General features: G+C 39.8%; 2 protein-coding genes across 10 annotated transcripts in view; one reads left to right on the plus strand and one right to left on the minus strand.

Annotated features, from left to right (window-relative positions):
- LOC310898447 (uncharacterized protein) overlaps positions 1–18,430 on the minus strand; it is a gene marked incomplete at its 5' end in the record, with an annotated part of 290,282 nt that overhangs the window by 155,363 nt on the left and 116,489 nt on the right. Inside the window, one exon of one of the 4 annotated variants that reach the window (XM_083833597.1) lies at positions 487–868. The exons of the other annotated variants lie outside the window; for them this stretch is intronic. Of the gene's footprint in view, positions 1–486; positions 869–18,430 lie in introns of those variants that run through there. 4 annotated transcript variants of the gene reach the window in all.
- Positions 1–18,430, plus strand: part of AADAT (aminoadipate aminotransferase) — a 66,074-nt gene that overhangs the window by 45,611 nt on the left and 2,033 nt on the right. Inside the window, exons 1-12 of one of the 6 annotated variants that reach the window (XM_083833604.1) lie at positions 1,909–3,588; positions 4,486–4,612; positions 5,272–5,340; positions 8,128–8,260; positions 8,864–8,938; positions 10,193–10,402; positions 10,916–10,981; positions 12,188–12,270; positions 13,499–13,595; positions 14,411–14,472; positions 16,773–16,837; positions 18,299–18,405. In XM_083833604.1, the coding sequence (XP_083689730.1) occupies positions 3,273–3,588; positions 4,486–4,612; positions 5,272–5,340; positions 8,128–8,260; positions 8,864–8,938; positions 10,193–10,402; positions 10,916–10,981; positions 12,188–12,270; positions 13,499–13,595; positions 14,411–14,472; positions 16,773–16,837; positions 18,299–18,405 (1,410 nt within the window). In that variant the 5' untranslated portion in view covers positions 1,909–3,272. Of the gene's footprint in view, positions 1–1,908; positions 3,589–3,740; positions 3,810–3,844; positions 3,935–4,485; positions 4,613–5,271; positions 5,341–6,987; positions 7,157–8,127; positions 8,261–8,863; positions 8,939–10,192; positions 10,403–10,915; positions 10,982–12,187; positions 12,271–13,498; positions 13,596–14,410; positions 14,473–16,772; positions 16,838–18,298; positions 18,406–18,430 lie in introns of those variants that run through there. The other 5 variants (XM_083833603.1, XM_083833607.1, XM_083833606.1 and 2 more) reach the window with 5 other exon arrangements.

Below are 18,430 nucleotides of genomic sequence, written 5' to 3' on the forward strand. Positions count from 1 at the left end.
GAGGGGGGTTCTTCACAGAGAGGGTGGTTGCACACTGGAACAGGCTCCCCAGGGAAGTGGTCACTGCACCGAGCCTGTCTGAATTTAAGAAGAGATTGGACTGTGCACTTAGTCACATGGTCTGAACTTTTGGGTAGACCTGTGCGGTATCAAGAGTTGGACTTGATGATCCTTAAGGGTCCCTTCCAACTCAGGATATTCTATGATTCTATGAAAATGAGCACAAACAGAAAGCACATTGAGACAATAAGAATGTCCTCCTAACTGTAAGTTGTTAAGCTGGCAGTAACGGCATACAGGTGAGCCTAGGCTGCTGTTCAATAGCATTTGAATAGGCAGTAGGATTTATAACTAAGTCCCTCACCATTTTTAGGATGCACTGAGTTCTCAAAACCTGGATAAAAAAATACTGTAAGTTCTACTATGGGGTTGCTTCAAAGGAGAGGAAGAGGAGCAAGTCACAGCATCATACTTGAAGTACAGTACCTTTGATTAGGTGCCAGGAAAATCAGGGTCCCACTGTATAGGCACTACATAAGGAAGAATAAAAGGGTTACTTTCTCAAGAGCTTATGGTGAAGTCCAAGAAAGAGTCGGGAAATTACCAAGTAATCTGCAAGCCAAAGGACAACATGTCACATCTCCTCCATGAGTTCACTCCAGACAGAGCCAGAACTCTCCCAGCAGCTTTAATTTCCCTCAGGAAAGAGAGGTATCTCTGGTCTTTATAATAACTGTGTCAAGAGCTGTTCACATCCTCGATTTACTCTGTTGTGCACTGCTGAGGAAATCTTCCTGATCTTCTGGGCTGGTGTGAAGCTACAAGAGTAACTGCCACGCATCTGACAGTTTGTTGTACACGGGCCTTTCTGCAACACAAAAGCATTGCTAAAGTCAGCATTTTTCCTGTGGAAGGAAGCTTTTGGCAGTAACAATTTGTTTCTGATATTTAAAATGGCTGTTCTCACATTTAGCCATTTTCTGGTCATATGCGATTTTCTCATGAGCAGCCATACCAATTCATCATAGTAAAATTTTCACCTTCACATCGTTACACTACTTTGACAGCACTTTCTAATTCTGTTGTCTCCATCTAGTAATAAGCATTATTGGCCAAAAATTAACCCATTAATTGAAATGCAGACAGCAAAGCTGTTCAGGTGGGACTCAATTTCGAGTGGTAGAGACCGCCTGCAGTGAAGCAATTACAATCAAATAAAATATGCCAATATGATTTTATCTGAAATTTTTATTTAGTTGGAGTTCACTATCTGGAAATGAAGTGCCTATGCGCCATCTCATGGTCAGTGGCAGTCGGTGCGAGCCCACACACCAGGGTTTCGAAGGCAACATTTTTGTCACTATGAACACCAACACAGGTTTTAAAGCTTCCCAAAGCTTTATTGCTGACGAGGTCCTCTGTAGGCACTATTTTTCACAGAATTTCACAGAATCATGTTCAACATATATGATGTTATCACTTCAAATAGGCCACAAATCAGAATAGAATATATGTGCTTTAAAACTGTATGTGTTTTTAAGAAGCTACAGAAACCTCAGCTTAAGGTTATTTACACTTCATAGTAAAATTGGTATGTTTGAAAAGACAGCATTTTCATTGAATTTTGGTGTTTATCTCAAAGCAGCTCTCTTTGCCCTCTTAAAAGGAATATCGTTGGTATTTAAATCCTTAGGGAAGAAGAAAGTGCAACAACATTATTTGCCAAATATCCTTGTTCTCAACTCAAAATGCTTTAGATTGTGTCCTCCCCCCCCCCTTTTTTTTTTTTTTAAGATGTGTAACTGGACCTAGTGAAGCCTCAGCATGTAGTGATCCTGGGGAGATGCAGAGTACATTTTAGGAAGACAAGATATGTTGCCCACTAGAAACATCCATTCGGAGGCCTTACCTATGCGGAGCCAATTGCTTCATGAATTCCCTAAGACTTGCACCAAATAGCCATTGTTCTCAGTGTGCATGTAAGACACAAAGACAGCAAGGAAATTACTATTCTTACACAGTAGGAAAACAGAGTACTTGATCTGTGGTTGCTAAGGAATACCAACAGCAATGCAGAGATCTGCCAGATGAATTCAGAGGGGATAAGCATCCAAACATTTGTACACATATTTTTGTTTTTATTTGTCTCAATATGATGATACTGTAATTGGCTAAGCAACCAAACGAAGCCCACAGAAACCAATGGAAGTCTTTTTTTGGACTTCTCTGGGCTTTGGTATGCGCCATGAACTGCAACACTGACAGCCTGGAAACAGAAAAACAAGATTACACAACAAGTAGCTCAGATTAAATTGGTCTTTTCACAGCCAGCTCCCCACAGAGGTCTGGTGTTATTTTGTTTGGGGTTGCTTAAAGTAATAATCGATATACCCCTTCGTTTTCTTACAGGTTGTTAATATATACGTTAATTAATAGTTATACATCCTTTTCATTTATTTTTGTCTTTACTCCTTCATACTATTAGAAGGGAATTACCTAAACTTGAACATGAAATCTTCAGGCCATAGAAGTCAGAAATGATTTTCAGTGTGACAGCATTCACATACCAATTAAGCAAACAACACTTCCTCACCCACATTACAGAAACTAGGAGGGAACCACATTTATATTTCACTTTACTCCATCTAATTAGGAAGCCTGTCAGCTGATCCTAACACTAGAAAGTCACCCGAGAAGGAGGAAAAATGGTATCTTGCAATGGCACCTTCTTTTTGGCTAGGAATATTTCACACATCTCAGCCTCCCCTAGAGCAGGTTTTGGGAGGTGCCAGCTAAAATGCGTTTTAAACACAGGACACCTTAAGGCCTGTTGATTTACTGATTTAAAGCATCAGATGCTCCAGTGCTCACCTCTTTCAACATTTTTACTCTTGCCTCCAAGCTAACTAGGAAGACCTGCACATTACAAAGCGTGCCTGATCTCATATGTCTTTGGCATCGGTTCTTCAGACCATACTTTAGAGCTAGTTCCTTCTCTTTCATTGCACACTTAGCAGCATTAGTGCTTAGAGACCATGCTGAAGAGCAAAGCCCAAAGCCATGACTAGATGAGGCCACGTTTCTGAGCCTTTCTATGTAGCAGTAGCTACACGTTGCACGATCAGTGTGCAGCACCTGTGTTGAGATCCTACTTATCGGGGGGGGGATTACTTTTAGATGTCCTGCTTCAAGTTTTGATCTGTCACCCTCCCTTTTATCAGAGGAAACTTTAGTGAAAACGCAAGTGGATTAGAGCATGAATTGGTTGGAAAATGAAACCCTTTCTGCCGTGTTTTAACCCACCGAGTTCCTTCTCGCTGTGCAGCTCCAGGAGAGCCCATAGCGACCAGGCGGAGCACAGTCTGTCCCCTCGCCTCCAGATTCCCCTGCCCTCCCGGCCCCAGGCAGACCCCTCTGCTCCCTCCCCTTTCCCTCCTCCACCCACGTCCCGAAGCCCCCAGGCAGGACGCCGCCGGCCCCCCTCCACCCCCGGCCCGCCCCCGGGCGGGCCCGCACATGCCCAGCACCGCGGGCAGCTGCCGCCGACACCCGCCCGCTGCCGGCCACGTCCCGGGCCCCGTCCCGCCGGTAGGTGCCTGCCCCAACGGCCACCGGAGCGAGGGGAGCGGGCAGCGGCCTCCCTCCGTCCGTCCGTCCCTTCCCGGGCTCCGTACCCGCGGCCCTGCCCTCTCGGGGGAGGACGGTGCCGCCCCCGAGCCGGGAAGCGGGGAAGCGGGAGCGGGGAGGGCCGGAGCCGTGCCCGAAGCTAAGGCATGCCGGCACGTAGGGCGTGCTGCTGCTGCTGGGGGGTGAGGTTGGAAACGGCGTTTTCAGAAAGCGTGACTTCTTTTTTTAATCATTCTTGCCTGACGGGTCGGTTCTAATTACAAACATGTTGTTCGTGTTGCTACAGAGTGACTTTTCTGCGAGCTCGGTAAAAGCACGCTTTGAAATACTGTTCGAAATCACGAGATCTTTTCGCCCTTCGCTCGCTTGCTATGCTTTTCTAGGAAGCAGATAGCTTTCTTGCGAGAGCAGGCCGAGAAGCCTCCTGCAGGAATGCTTTTTGCTATCATCTGAACCTGGGCACCAGGAAGAGGGAGGAAAACACAGGGCTGTAGCAGTTCGAAAGACATCCTGAACGACCCTTCCTAAAAACAGACACCTCTAACTTGAGAAGTGTTGTGACTCAATGCTAGCTTGCAATCATTAAAGCACATTAAATGCAATACTTAATCCAGCTTTATTCAGCTGGATTCTCATTTTTAAAAAGCTGATGGGTGTCAAAGGTCTTATCAACACCTGTACATTTGTAAGCTGGTCTTTAAAATACCTGGAAAGTAAAAGGAGGGGAAAGACTTTTTTTTTGTTGTCCTGGTTCCAGTTAGGACAGAGTTAAGTAGCTCATAGTAGCTGGTAGGGTGCTATGTTTTGGATTAGGATGAGAAGAGCGCTGATAACATGCTGATGTTTTAATTGTTGCAGAGCAGTGTTTACACCAGGCCAAGGACTTTTCGGCTTCTCGCTCTGTCCTGCCAGCGAGCAGGCTGGGGGTGCAGCAGGAGCTGGGAGGGGACAGACCCAGGACAGCTGACCCAAACTGGCCAAAGGGGTATTCCATACCATCTGACGTCATGCTAAACAATATATAGGGGTGGCTGGCCGGGGTGGGGGGCCGGCTGCTCGGGGATAGGCTGGGCATCGGTCAGCAGGTGGTGAGCAATTGCATTGTGCATCACTTGTTTTCTTACACATTATTATTGTTAATAATACCATTATCACTATTATTATTATTATTGTTATTATTATATTCCTTATATTCCTGTCTTAATAAACTGTCTTTATCTCAACTCACCGGCTTCACTTTCCCGTTTCTCTCCCCCATCCCAGAGAGGGAGGGGGGAGGGTGAGCGAACGGCTGTGTGGTGTTTAGCTGCCAGCCGGGTTAAACCACAACATTTGTTCAGTAGCCAAGCACCAAATTCCCGGATCAATGCCGTAGTGCTGTTATCTGAACAGCAGCATTTGGCCTAATCTCCCTGTGCCAGCATCACTGGGAGGCTGTGACGTAACCACTGTGCATAAAGTGAAAAAACACCTAATTCCAAACGGAAGAAATCCGACACTGATTTTAACATGGATGAATTGACATTCGATTTACAAAAGGCCATATCTATGCAGATGACAAATTGGAGGCTTTACTTGTGGCAGATTTCCATACCAGAAGCACTTTTCCAGCTTTATGTCCAACTAACTGCTCTTTCCCCACAGATATGAATTATTCTCGGTTCATCACGACTGTGAGCGCAGCAAGAAAGGAATCTCCAATAAGACTTCTGAGTGAGTATGCACCTTCTTTGTAGGGACTCTGGAAGAAGATCATTGTGTTCTGGACTTTGCTGAGGTATCATGGCTAACAACTTGAAATGGCTTAAGAGAATATTGTGCTGTAAGCTGACAGGTATTTGCAAGGCCAGTTAACTGCTCTGACTTTTTTTTTTAAACTGGAGACATCAGGCAGGCATAAAAAAAAGTAAATTGCCTCAAACCATTTCAGAAACCCATCCGGACAGAAGAAATAGCATTGTTCTGTCACTTAAACATGTGCCTGAAAGTCTCTGCTACTGCTTCTGAAGCAGAGCTTTTGGCACAGCTTGTTACTCAATTTACACTCATTGCCCAGGAACAAAACTGCTAATGTCTTGAAATTCAGTCCCAGCATGTCTCTTTCCACCTCACTTTCCTGTATCCTACTAATAGATTCCCCAACCCCAGCTCATTGTTACTACACTTTCCTTTTCTATATTACACTGCTATCTTTAGGCTACCATGTTACATAGTCTTCTGGGTGACAAATAGAAAAGGTTAACTGCCTACTTGCTTACTCAGTTGAAACCTACGGGGACCTGACAGAATCAGAGCATGAGACATACTTCAGTAGTTAAGCCTTCAGGGGTCAATTTCCTCTCCTGGCAAGGGGTTGGCATTTACTGCTCTGCTTAAATTATTTAATGCAGGTACAGCTAAGTCAACTAATTCACTCTAGTTACTCTCTATTCACCTTTTAAGTGATACATTGATAGACATGATAACAAATATTAAGTAGCATGGCTTGTACAAAAAGACTTCAACACTGCAGTTTTGATAAAGTAAATCTTACAAAACCAAAAGTCAGAGACATGAACAATACTGCTGAACTGATAAGAATTAACTCCCCATGCTCAAGTTTGCTAATAAGTAGTAGAGAATAAACCTGATATCAGGAGGCTCAACACCAGATTTGGTATCCTCTGTCCTCTCATATCTGATGTAAAAGCATCAAGCCAGCATGAGTGCCAAACTCTGAGCTCTTAGATTGAATGCAGTCAAGTGCAATTGCCAAGTACAGTCCAGTCTGTGCTGCAAGCAGAGCACAGATTGGATCTGAATGATTGTGAAACTGACTTTAAAGCAAGAATTGTCAACATTTTCTGTATACTGTCTTATTTACACAGTGGCTCTGCCACTAAAGCTGTGCTGCCAGAACAGTTCCCACTCCCTTATGGAAACACTGTCATCATAGATGTAGTACACTGGTAGCAGTGTACTGCCATGTTAACTAAAATGAGGCACAATATAAAAACAATCATTCAAAATCAGTCTAAACAGAAGGCCATTAAGATTTTAAATTCCTCAAGCTTAGAGGTATCAGTCAGAAAAAAAAGTTTTCTAATAGTATAAAAACAGTCCAGATAAGGCAAAAAAGCTATTTTTACTTTAAAGAGAATTTTTTGGTGTTGTTCCTCCCCCACCCACCCCCCATCTTCTTAAACCACAGAGAAAGGCAAGGCTAAAACGAGTTACCATCTTTTTCAATTCATGACTTGTTAAACAATGAAGTGAAAAATAGAACAAACTTCTCTGGTCCATTATTGGATACTGACTAAAGTGTGTGAGCAGCTCTTGCAATAATCAGATTGTAATCAAGGTTTTTTCCTTTTACTCTAGCTGAATTGATGCAAAGGTCTCCTCCATCTCTCATCTCTTTGGCTGGAGGGGCACCAAACCCTAATGTTTTTCCATTTAAGAAGGCTACTGTTGCCATTGGACATGGAAATGCTGTTGAGATTGGGGAAGATTTGATGAAGAGGGCTCTTCAGTACTCCGCCTCAGCAGGGTATCTATGAAGGCTGCTTGCACTTAAAGATACTGGAATCAAAGGATCATTAAATCCTTTTTTATTGTATTAATTGATCTTCACAAAAACAGCTTTAACTTCTTTCAGTTTTCCTCAGTATTTACATTTCAGTGGAAATTTGAGTAGATGAATAATTTAATATTCAAAATTCTTAAGCCAGGGCATTTCCTTGCTGCTGGTGTTTGAGAATCCAGACTCCTAAATAACTAAAAGGACTCATTTTGCAATAAGACATTCATTAAATGATACTGCATTGCAGTGCACAGTTTCCACATCTTGGAGTGTTTGTTTTGCTCTTATTTGGTACCATGTATTAAAGAAGTCAACCCATACTACTTGTGGTAGTGGAATTGAAGTATTTATAGTATTGACATTTTTAGTATAAATAGTGCATATATTAAGTTAGTTTAGCACTCAAAAAACTCTCCAACAGCTAGCACCAAATTAGGTTTTTGACACACTTGCAAAAATACTTGTGTACCTACATAGGCACACAGGGCATTAATGAGTAATGTGTTCACTTAAATATTAGGAAAAGTCACAGCTCAATTATGCAGACAGTTATGAACATCCTGCAGAACCCTAAGACATTTTTGAAGAACCCATTTCCAGATTTCTTACTGCCCACAGCCTGTTTCCAGAAGTGTTGCAAGCTTTGTCACATTGCCACATTTGAGTATGGAAAAATCATTCCTAGGAAAAGACGCTGTTTAGCCTCCATCCATATTTCATCATTGCTAAATCGTTTCTACCCAGATAGTTTGGTTTGTAGGCTATAAATGTTCATCTCTTCGGCTCTTCCATAAAAAATATTTTTCATTATTTGATAAAGCAAGTGACAGTTAAATCAGACTCTGAACTGTGTGCTAGATTTGACACTGATTTAGAGAAGCAGCCCATCTTTGGCCTGTATAAGATATTAGATGCACCTTATCTTATTCACGTTTCAGGATTCCAGAACTGTTGTCTTGGCTAAAGAAATTTCAGAGAAATCTACACAATCCCCCAACAGCCAACTATAGTCCTGAGCAAGGACAAATGGAAGTGTGTGTCACAACTGGCAGCCAGGAAGGCTTGTGCAAAGTAAGACCAAAAACTCCGTATGTTAAATGTACTTCTTTCAAAGAGATGTTTTTTCTTCTATCAGTTCAGTTATACTCAGCATTAAGTGTCAGTATATAACAATATGCAGAGTAGTTTGTTAAATGTACGTCTCAACATATTATCAACACAAGATAATAGAATGTAGAACAGGTTGGGCAGTCTCATGTCAAAAATACCTGAGTTCGGATAAACCAAAAAGTCTGTCAGAAGATCTAGTATAACATTTCACGTTACTCAAGCAGTGCAGTAATTGATGCATTATTTGCTTTGCTGTAGCTCAATTCTAATTGTGTTAGACTTAAATACTTAGCCTTTTCAGTCCACTGCTGCTTAGTTGATCCCTTCTGTAACTGAAGCACTGTTTCATTTGTATAGAGAACTGCTTCCATTTCAAATCGTTATTCCCTAACTGATTACCTGGCTTCATTTGGTTTCGAAAGCTGATTCTTCATCTGTTTTCTACACAGCTTAGTTAAATTGTTAGAGAATCACTAATACGTAATCAAGATTTATAATCCCACTAAAGTCAGAACTATGAAGTACATGTAAAATCTTTCCAAAATACACTGTTTTCTTTCACAGGTATTTGAAATGCTCATTAATCCTGGAGACAACATCCTTTTGGATGCACCTACATACGCTGGGACACTAGCAGCTGTAAGTATTTAAGCAACAAAGCTATGAATGTTACATTTGAACAGCAATATAGTACATCTGCAGGCTTATATGACCTGTATTTACTGCAAAAACACATCTAAGAATCGAGTTTTTACTGTCAGTCTGGTTAAGTTCATAAGTCTGATTAAGTTCATAAACATTAATTCATAAAAGCTCTTGCCAGGACACAGTGTCCTTTTCTAAATCCTAGGACGAAGGTCATGTTTGAGATTGGGAAGAAAGCTATCATAGCCTACTCAGTTGGAAACAAATTTATAAGTAGGTAATTTCATCATGTCAGCATGTTTATAACTGAAGTATTTTATAGTCTGATTACACTTAAACTGTACCTATAAGTCCCATAAGTTGGAATAGGCATGGAACATCCATGAGTTTTAAAATGTGAATTAATAATAACTGTACAAAAATAACAGTTTACCTCTGAAAAAATAATCAGTACATAATTAAACGTCAACTAAAAATGCGTAAGAACTGTAAGAAGAGTCGGGATAGATGATATACCACTCCAGTCTAGTTTCCCTTTGCATCAAAAGGAATTTTGATATTGTTGGCTATGCTAAATTTGAGTATATGTTTGGCTAATCAAAGATACTTTGGCAGCAACTTGCATTTTTACATTGAAATGCTGAGCTACATGGTACAAATTCAAATTCCACGGAGGGGAGACAGTGTACTTTTTTGTTCGTATTTTTCCTGTATCTTTTCATACTGCTGTCAACATGTCATTACAGTAGCATCATTTCATTCTCCTTTGTATTGCTGAATATATCTACTGAGAACAGATTCTTTGCCCTTTGTCAGTGAGGAGTAGCATATAGTTCTGGCACTTCCACTTAGGTAGAATGCAAATTGTCAGCAGGAAATGAAGTTTCAATACTTATTCTGTGTTGAGAACATGAGAGCACAACTCCTGAAATCAGTGAGATCACAACTCCTGTGAGTTGTCCTTTCTGCTTGCAAAATCATGACATCTCCTATAGAAGAGCACCAATTAGACATTAGTTACCCACTTTTCCTCAGGTGGCTTAACAGGGCAAATTAAGAGTTACATGCTAAGTTTGACAAGCTGCACAGCAAGCTGAGGCAAGCTTCCCGTGGAATCACAAGGAAGCAGAGTTTGAAGATAGATATAAAGTCATAAAGACTGGTATTGTAAAATTTCTAGTGATACAATGACAAAAGAAAGACTTAAGAATTACGGTATTATAACAGTTTTGTTCCTCCTATCAACAGCTGAGACCTTTGGGTTGTAACATTATTAATGTTCCTAGTGACCAACATGGCATTATTCCAAAAGCTCTGAAAGGAATTCTATCTACTTGGAGTCCAGAAGATACAAAAAATCGTAGTCACAGTCTCCCCAAATTCCTATACACTATTCCAAATGGCTGCAACCCAACTGGCAACTCTCTGACCGCAGAGCGCAAGAAGGAGATTTACCAGGTACATAGCTGGGGCTTTATGAAACTTGGTGGTAGAAATGGATAAATGTCAGTCTTGTTTCAGTTAAGGATACCCCACATGTGGCATTGGGCTCATTATTGGTCTAGTAGATATTCTTCCCATAACTTGTTTCAAAGTAAAATCTCTTTCATTACAACTCTGCAGAAGTAGACTATGCATTAGGTAATATTTTTTTTCAGTAGTAGCCCATTGCTGGCTGCTACTCTTGCCATGGGCTTCAGAGTGGGTTTACTCCAAGTGTACTGTACAGTTTAAACACTACATGGAACAGACCTTCAGTTACATACCTGTCCTTCCACTGCAGGCACTATGCCTACTGTTGAAATTGCTCCAAATTGGGCATGTAAAACCTTCTGTTGATAGGGTCTTGTGCATAGTGAATGAGTGGGATCATGGTATGGTCCTGGTAATAGGCCCAGAGTATAGAAATAACTGAATTTACCGTCTTTACATTTTAATGAATCTTTTCTTTGTATTCATTTCTTTCTTCAGCTTGCAAGAAAATATGATTTCCTTATAATAGAAGATGATCCTTACTACTTTCTTCAGTTTGAAAAGGTAATCTGTCTTCTATACTAAGTAGCACATTTTCTTGTCCCAAACAGAACTAAGGTTTGAACCATGAATCTTCCTGCATGCTCTTTTTCATGTCCTTCCAAATTAGTTGCAGGCCTAGCAGTCTATTGCTACTTTCAGTTTTTGTCCCCTTTGTGGTATTTTATTGCATCAGCCAGTTAATCACGGCAGTTTAAATTCCTCAAGCTTTACAAAGGACAGAATTTCCTTCACTATTAAGAAAGTGGCAAAGACTTTGCCTGCAGAGCAAAACAAATATGCCACTGAAGCAGCCTCTTAAAAATAGCAGCCTCTTAATGTGCCTTTCAGCCCAGTCACTTCTCCATTCAGTGGAAGACCACCTACTTCCAATCTACTGCATCTCATTTCTACCCCTTTGCCTTTTAGAGACTCCAAGAGAGTTCTCCCAAATAGCACAGGAAGTAGTACTGGACAGGCAGCTTCCCTCCTTCCCTTTGAATTTTCCCCACATGGGTAATGATAGCAGTTAACTGTCTTCATACGTGGATCTGCAGCAGCACAATCTGCTCAAGCATCTAACTTTAGGAATGAAAAGCTGGTCTTATCAAAGCAGTTAAACTTTTGTAGAAGCTAAAGTGTAATACTTTGTTTTGAAATGTGTTTTTGTGGGAGGAGGCAATAAAATTGCTTCACTTACAAAGTCATTGAATAGCATTGTTTAGCTTTGCTACACAGTGTGAGTGGAAAATGTGTAAAAGTAGTAGAATATCTCATAAGGTAGAAGTGTGTTGAACTCGGTACGATCAAAATTTGGACATACGCTTAATATTTTTTTTAAAGGTAAAGCTAAAAGCTGCTGTGTCCCACCTTAAAAATTACAACATCTTTCTGTACACTCCCTAAAAACCTTGTCAGAGAATTCATTATTTGTCTCCCTACTTATGGCATCATACCAAAACTTGAATTGAGCACTTGTATGCAGAGCAGTGGGCTAAGCATCAAAAAGTAACAACGTAGATTCTTGATGACTTTCCTAGAACATTATCACATCTCAGACAGCTGGTCTAAATAAACATTTGTCAGCATGTTACTGCATTTTGTTCTTTGAATATCCATCTGAAATATTTACTAGCAAAATATTTTTTTAAGAAATAATTGTCTTCATAGCAAAGAAAGTAATTCTTCCATAATTCATACTAGCAACTTGAATTTTTTTTTTCTTCCAAGCCGTGGGCTCCAACTTTCCTCTCAATGGATTTGGATGGCCGAGTTATCAGGACTGACTCTTTCTCTAAAATTCTCTCATCTGGGTAAGGCCAGCTTCAGACCGCTCAGCATTGTGTGTTGATTATGTCATAAGACTAATACTACCTCTGACATGATCAGACATGTCAATTTTTTCATCTAATACTTACTCATTTCTAGAAAGTACTTTTCTTCAGTTTGCTCGCTTTTCTTGTAATCTCTTGACAGTTATTTTACTTCAAATTCAGTTTCCCTCCTGATACTGATAGGCCATTCGACCCAGGCAGCCCAGTCTTCCAAGCACCACGTAGGCAGAAAGACTGAGATGCTGGGCTGCAGCTCTGTTCCTGCAACTCCTAAGAAATTGTCTTCTTTTACCATTTCTCCTCTCTCTTACCATTCCTGCAGACTCCCTGCACTTCCAATATAAAAGAGAAATGATGGCATCATTCTCAACAAGCGTAGCATTATACTGATCTCTTATCTGCAAGCTTTAGAGTTCTTACAGGTTGTCTGCACCTGAAAAATTAAGCTGGCTGTTTTCAATTACACACAGATTGACTTGTTTGATTTTTAACTCACTTCTGCTTACTATTCTGATAGACATAAAGTAATGTGAATTCTGCACTGGCAGCTAGTGGATTGTAACTCCATCCCCAAGGAAGTGGGGAGACAACACGATGCTAAGTGTGATTACACTTTGAGAAGTGAAACTACAAAAAGGCATGATGCAATTTTATCTTTGTCAAGGACATGTCTGAGCTTACTGATTCTATTTTTCTTCAAATAACTACTCCAGACAATCTGAGTAAAAATGGGTCATAAACCTTGAAATGAATAACAGCCTAGTTTATCAGTGTAGATTCTGTTTATTCTGCAGTGCTGAAAGCAAGCAAAAAGAGCAAGCCTGTTTGTCAGTTCCTATCTGTTTTTCCATAAAACTTGAGAATTCATGATTTTGGTTATGTGAATAATCCACCTTTCCTTGCCTTTGATTCATGTAATCTTTATGGTTGCAGAGAAAAGCCTACAAATGTGGGATGCATCCTGAAGTCCCAGAACTAGGGAGCAACTATGAGCATTAAAAGCCCTTTTTATTTATTTTTTTCTCATGACTGATACTTAGCTCGCAATTTGCTTGAAGTTGGGACTTAAGCAGTACGAAGATATAAATGCATAAAAGATCCTTACAGTGTCAGTGAAATGGTTACAGGTTTTCCAGTTATAAGTTAAACAATAACTTAAAGATTAGCATATTGCATTTCCTGTAGTAATTTTTTTTATTTCTTCTAGGTTGAGAATAGGTTTTCTGACAGGTCCCAAGCCTCTTATCGACAGAGTTATTCTACACATTCAGGTTTCAACAATGCACACCAGCACTTTCACACAGGCAAGTACTAAACTGCTAACTGAATTGTATTGAGAAAAGATAACATATTTCAAGATACAGGAAACCAAGAACAAATAGATTTTATAGTTGCTCTGCACTTTTCAGTTTTAGTTATAAAAACGTGCGTTGTCATTTTTGCCAAAGGAGAGAGACCACCAAAGAAATTACAACCAGATGTTGAGGGTATCTTAGTGCATGGAAAGCACCACTGCTTCAGCTAACATGCCCTTAGCCATCAGATTTCAAGAACCAAGATTTAAATTATTTTCTCTTGACAGTAGGTTCACTTGATAAACCTCAATGTGAAGCATACATTGGAAGTACTCCCCCTCCATTTTTCATTACAGTCAGTAGCTAAAAGACTACTGGCAGCACACAAGCATCGCAACACAGTCAGCCATCTACAGCCCCTTTATAATTAGTAATAAGTAAAGGAGAGAGACATCAAGCACATCTAGATATGACCTTCATCTTCTAACTCTAATTCATCATAGAGGCAGTATTAAAGCAGAGAGACTGATGGGGTGGGAGAAACTCCTGTAAAGCCACACACATTGCCTTCCTTTAGCTCTCCAATTCACTTCCTTCCTCCTGCCCCAGCATCTAAATACTTAAGGGACCTTGGAGACAGCTGTAACATGGAATAAAACTGTCTGTTGCTGCTGCCACCTCTGTTTATAAAGGACTCCAAGAGACCATGCATGCAATTGCTTGCCCATGGGGAATTCTGAATAAGATACGGCTACATGTCTTTTGATGATTGTGGAAAAGTCCAGTTTAAAATATGGTATTGATGGTGTGCTTTATTTCTTTAGATTATGATATCACAGCTTCTTCAGCAATGGGGAGAAAAGGGCTTTTTGGAGCATATAGACAGGTAGGATCATGTCACGTGCTGAATCCCATCATCTGTCATGCTGCTTCTTGTTACCTACACAAAATATTCCTTGCAGTGAACAGGCCAGAGGAGATGCATCAGTTTGAGGTAAATAGATGAGTAGTCCTAGGCCAATGGGGTAAGCCAGGTCATCAAGACTGGCAGTATTCATATGGAAGTGCTGAAGGAACTCTGTGTGAAATTGCACAAATGCAGGTCAAGACATGTAAACTACCACTACAATCTGGCAATCTGTTGGTCCTCTGGCATAGCAACTATGCAACTCCCATCTGAAAAGAACTGAAGAGGATCCTGGGAGCTACAGGGCAGTGAATGAAGATATCATCACTGCTAGATAGGGTCTATAACAGAGACTAAGATCACTGAGACAATCTTACACAGGAGTCAGCATGGCGTCTATAAGGGAATTCTTCCCTCCCTAACTCAACAGTGATTCATCCTCTAACAGCCTTAATCCAATTATTGGGGATGCTGGAGAAATGAGAACAGAAAGCATCAAGGTTCGCCTAGACTCACTAAACATTTCCTCTATCACCACGTTTGGTGACAGAGGGTCCAGGGTCTAACTCAGTGAGGCATTTCTTACAGTGACCAACATTAGTTTTCATTTGTTTTCCTGGAAGTATCCATGCTTCATTTCAAATGTCATACTTAGATACCCTTAGAACTCCAAGTTTCTACATCAAGGGGTAGTATGTTATGCATTGTAAAGGCTTGTAATAGGAACGTCAGAAAGCATGAAAAAGTTTCTTATGTCTGACTGCAACAGCCACTTCTGTGCCCTGAGCATCTGACTGTTGACTATACTGTAACTACCGCTAGCTAAAAAAATAAAAAAAAAAAAGATACCAGTCCTATCTTTGCCTCATTTTAGGTTCTATGGGATAGGTAAAAGAAATGAGAGCATAATGATAGATTTTGTAGGGGAACTTGGACCATGCTTCAGCTCTACTTTCAGCAATTAGAAGATACATCTTAAACATCTTTTTTTTCCCCCTACCTTCTTCCTGACAGTGAGGTAACCTTATTCAAACCAGAAACCTGTTCTTCCTCTTGACCTAATGATGAAAACAGTACTATAGTAGGCTAGCTACAACCCTTTATAAACTTCTAGACCCCACTGTCAGGTGACTTATTGATTAGGCCCAACAACTGAGTACAATTTCCTCATGATTTCATTGGGATCAGTTGACTTGTCAGATCATGTTCCTGACTAGTAGCTAGACTGTGGTTTGGAGCAGTTAAATTTCTTTGAAAGTCTTGTCTCGTGCTTATAATTTCATTCCAACATGAAAGTGAAAGAACATCACAAAAAGGCAGAAAAGTTACGACAATTTATGATGCAGTAAAAATTGCAGAAGATTTACCATTTCTTGCAGAGTGTAACAATTGGTATAAGCTGAGTCCTTGAGATACATGTTGTTTGTCTATCAGGTTCAATAAAATACATGCAGAAATCAAAGCTCTGGGTTCAAAGAGTATCAAAAATGTAAATGTAAGTTTACTAAGTACAGTTTATCCCCAGGGAAGGAAACCCCTTTACACCTGATTTATGAAATCTGTATCAAACATTTCTCTTGTCTACCATTGCAGAATCACAGCTCTCTAATTTTATGCCAACAAAAGTAGTAACACTACAAGACTTGTCCTTGTTGAAACTTAGGTTAGGGTCATTTTCCCAAGTAAGATACTGAATTATTTGGAAGTTTTAGTTAAAGTATGAAGGCGGTAGCTTCAAAGGGTTAGAACAGGGGAAGCCATCAGATAGTCATGACAAGTTTATCATATGATTTGCTTTTTACTTTATGAAATATCATTTCCTTGTGTACCTATTACAGAAATTCAACCCAAATGCACCAATATCGACTATGTGCTTTTACAGAAGTACACGTCCTTCATTTTCTTCCATATGCTTGTTTTGTGCAATTACTGTTGCTAACACGGCTTGTATCCACTAATATAATAGAATGGATATCATGTATTGTTTAGTACTGAATTTTCCCTGACCTGTAAATATTAAGAAGCAACTACAAAGGCACTTCCTCTATCCGATTGATCTGTGCTTTGTTGGAGAGACACTGAAGCATTCAAGACCTTTCTGATACATATACAAAGTTTCATATACACATTATTATTGTATTGTGCTGATCTAGGATATACTCATATTTCCACCAAGCGTGCATTTTATTTGTTAAAGTAGAAAAGCCTTGTTTCTGCTTTTGGAAACAGACTCTGAAGCACTGTGGGATCATGACTTGGAATTGATAATTTACTTTCAGAGTTGTGGAGTTCTACAAGACCCAGCGGGATGCAATGCTCATTGCTGCTGACAAGTGGTTAAAAGGTCAGTGAGTGCAACACAGCTAATTACTTAGACTTTTTCTCTAGCTATTTATCATCTTCGTGTTCAAGAAAAATCAGTAAAGGTCATCTCTTGACTGAAGTGATAGGTAAGCACTATAAGCAAATCAATGACATTAAATATTAAGCTTAGGACAAATTATCTAAAGCTGCTGTTTTCATGCTTTTCTGGTGGGGGACGAGATGAAGACGAGAAAAAAGCTCACTGCATTACTGTATAAAGCAGTTTTACAAAAAGCATGTATTTCACTCCACTATATTTTTATACTTGTTGTGTTTAAAATTTCTGTCTTTAAAATCTCCATTCAAAATACCCAGATTTAGTGGCCTAAGTTTAAAAGAAGATACAAACAACTGATACAGTACTAGTGATGGTCATTCTTCCAGAAATGAATTTCAGATGTCCACTTCTGTGGTTGATCAGAGCACAGAAAGAAGCTGATCAACACCAGTGCAATTACCATTACAGACTCACTGCTTTTAGTCAGTCTGAAGTAGAATCAGCAATAATTATTTAAGAACTGCCCACTTAGCTGAGACACTTCCGTGGGACTTAGATACTTGAGTACCATATGGTCATTAATGTACTTACTCTTGCTAATTCATGAATTTTAGATAAGTATTTCCTCTTTTTCTGCGTGGCTCTGTATGATCATGGGTTATTGACTTTGGACCCCCTTTGTCCCAATTTCCCAAATATCAAAGCAGTATAATAGCACTGCGTTACCTTAGGGTGTGTTGTGAAAATATACTCATATGTAAAAGATTATAGGGTCTTCAAATTTTTTTAGAAACAGGAGCCATATTATTACAGAAAACAGACCTTTATTTTGTAGATATGTAATGGTTAAATACATCAAGGAAGAGATGAAGATGATAAGTCAAAACAAAAAACACATCCTAAAACAAGTAAAGAATTACTTCTAGGTAAACAAAGGTACACAGTAAGTCTACATATACAATTTAAGACATAAATCCTCTCTAAGCCCTCTCATCCTCCTCATAACTCCTAGGCTCCCATTTTCTTTGGGCAAAAATCTATAACCAATTTAAAGGAAAACAGTTTTCTGCTTTGCTACACTTAAATTACATTGATAGTCAATGTAGTACTAGAAGAAACTGCACCAGAAAAAATATTTTAGACTGCTTGGAGAGGGTGTTTACTTGATCTCAATGTAGTCAAGAAATTTAATTTCTTAATATTTGGGTTTTCCATAATTCAAAGTAATCTCTTTCACAAAAAGTACTGAAAATACCAGCATGAGTGTAGTAAGCCCACACAGATTTGATTATTATCATAAATTTACCAAGTCGCATTCTAGATCTGTGGCCAAATTCCATTTGAGTTCATTGGAGCAACAAATCTACATCCACGAATCTATAATGTATTTATTACAGGTGGAGCAGAAGTTTCTTTCTTGATTCAGTTTTTTTCTTTCTCTAGGCTTGGCAGAATGGTATCCTCCTGCTGCTGGCATGTTCTTATGGATCAAAATTAAGGGAGTTTCTGATACAGAGCAGCTGATCATGGAAAAAGCCTTGCAGAAAGAAGTATGATTTATGGCTTAATGGTTTA

The sequence above is a fragment of the Anser anser genome, assembly GCF_964211835.1.
Source record: "Anser anser genome assembly, chromosome: 4".
Taxonomy (NCBI): Eukaryota; Metazoa; Chordata; class Aves; order Anseriformes; family Anatidae; genus Anser; species Anser anser.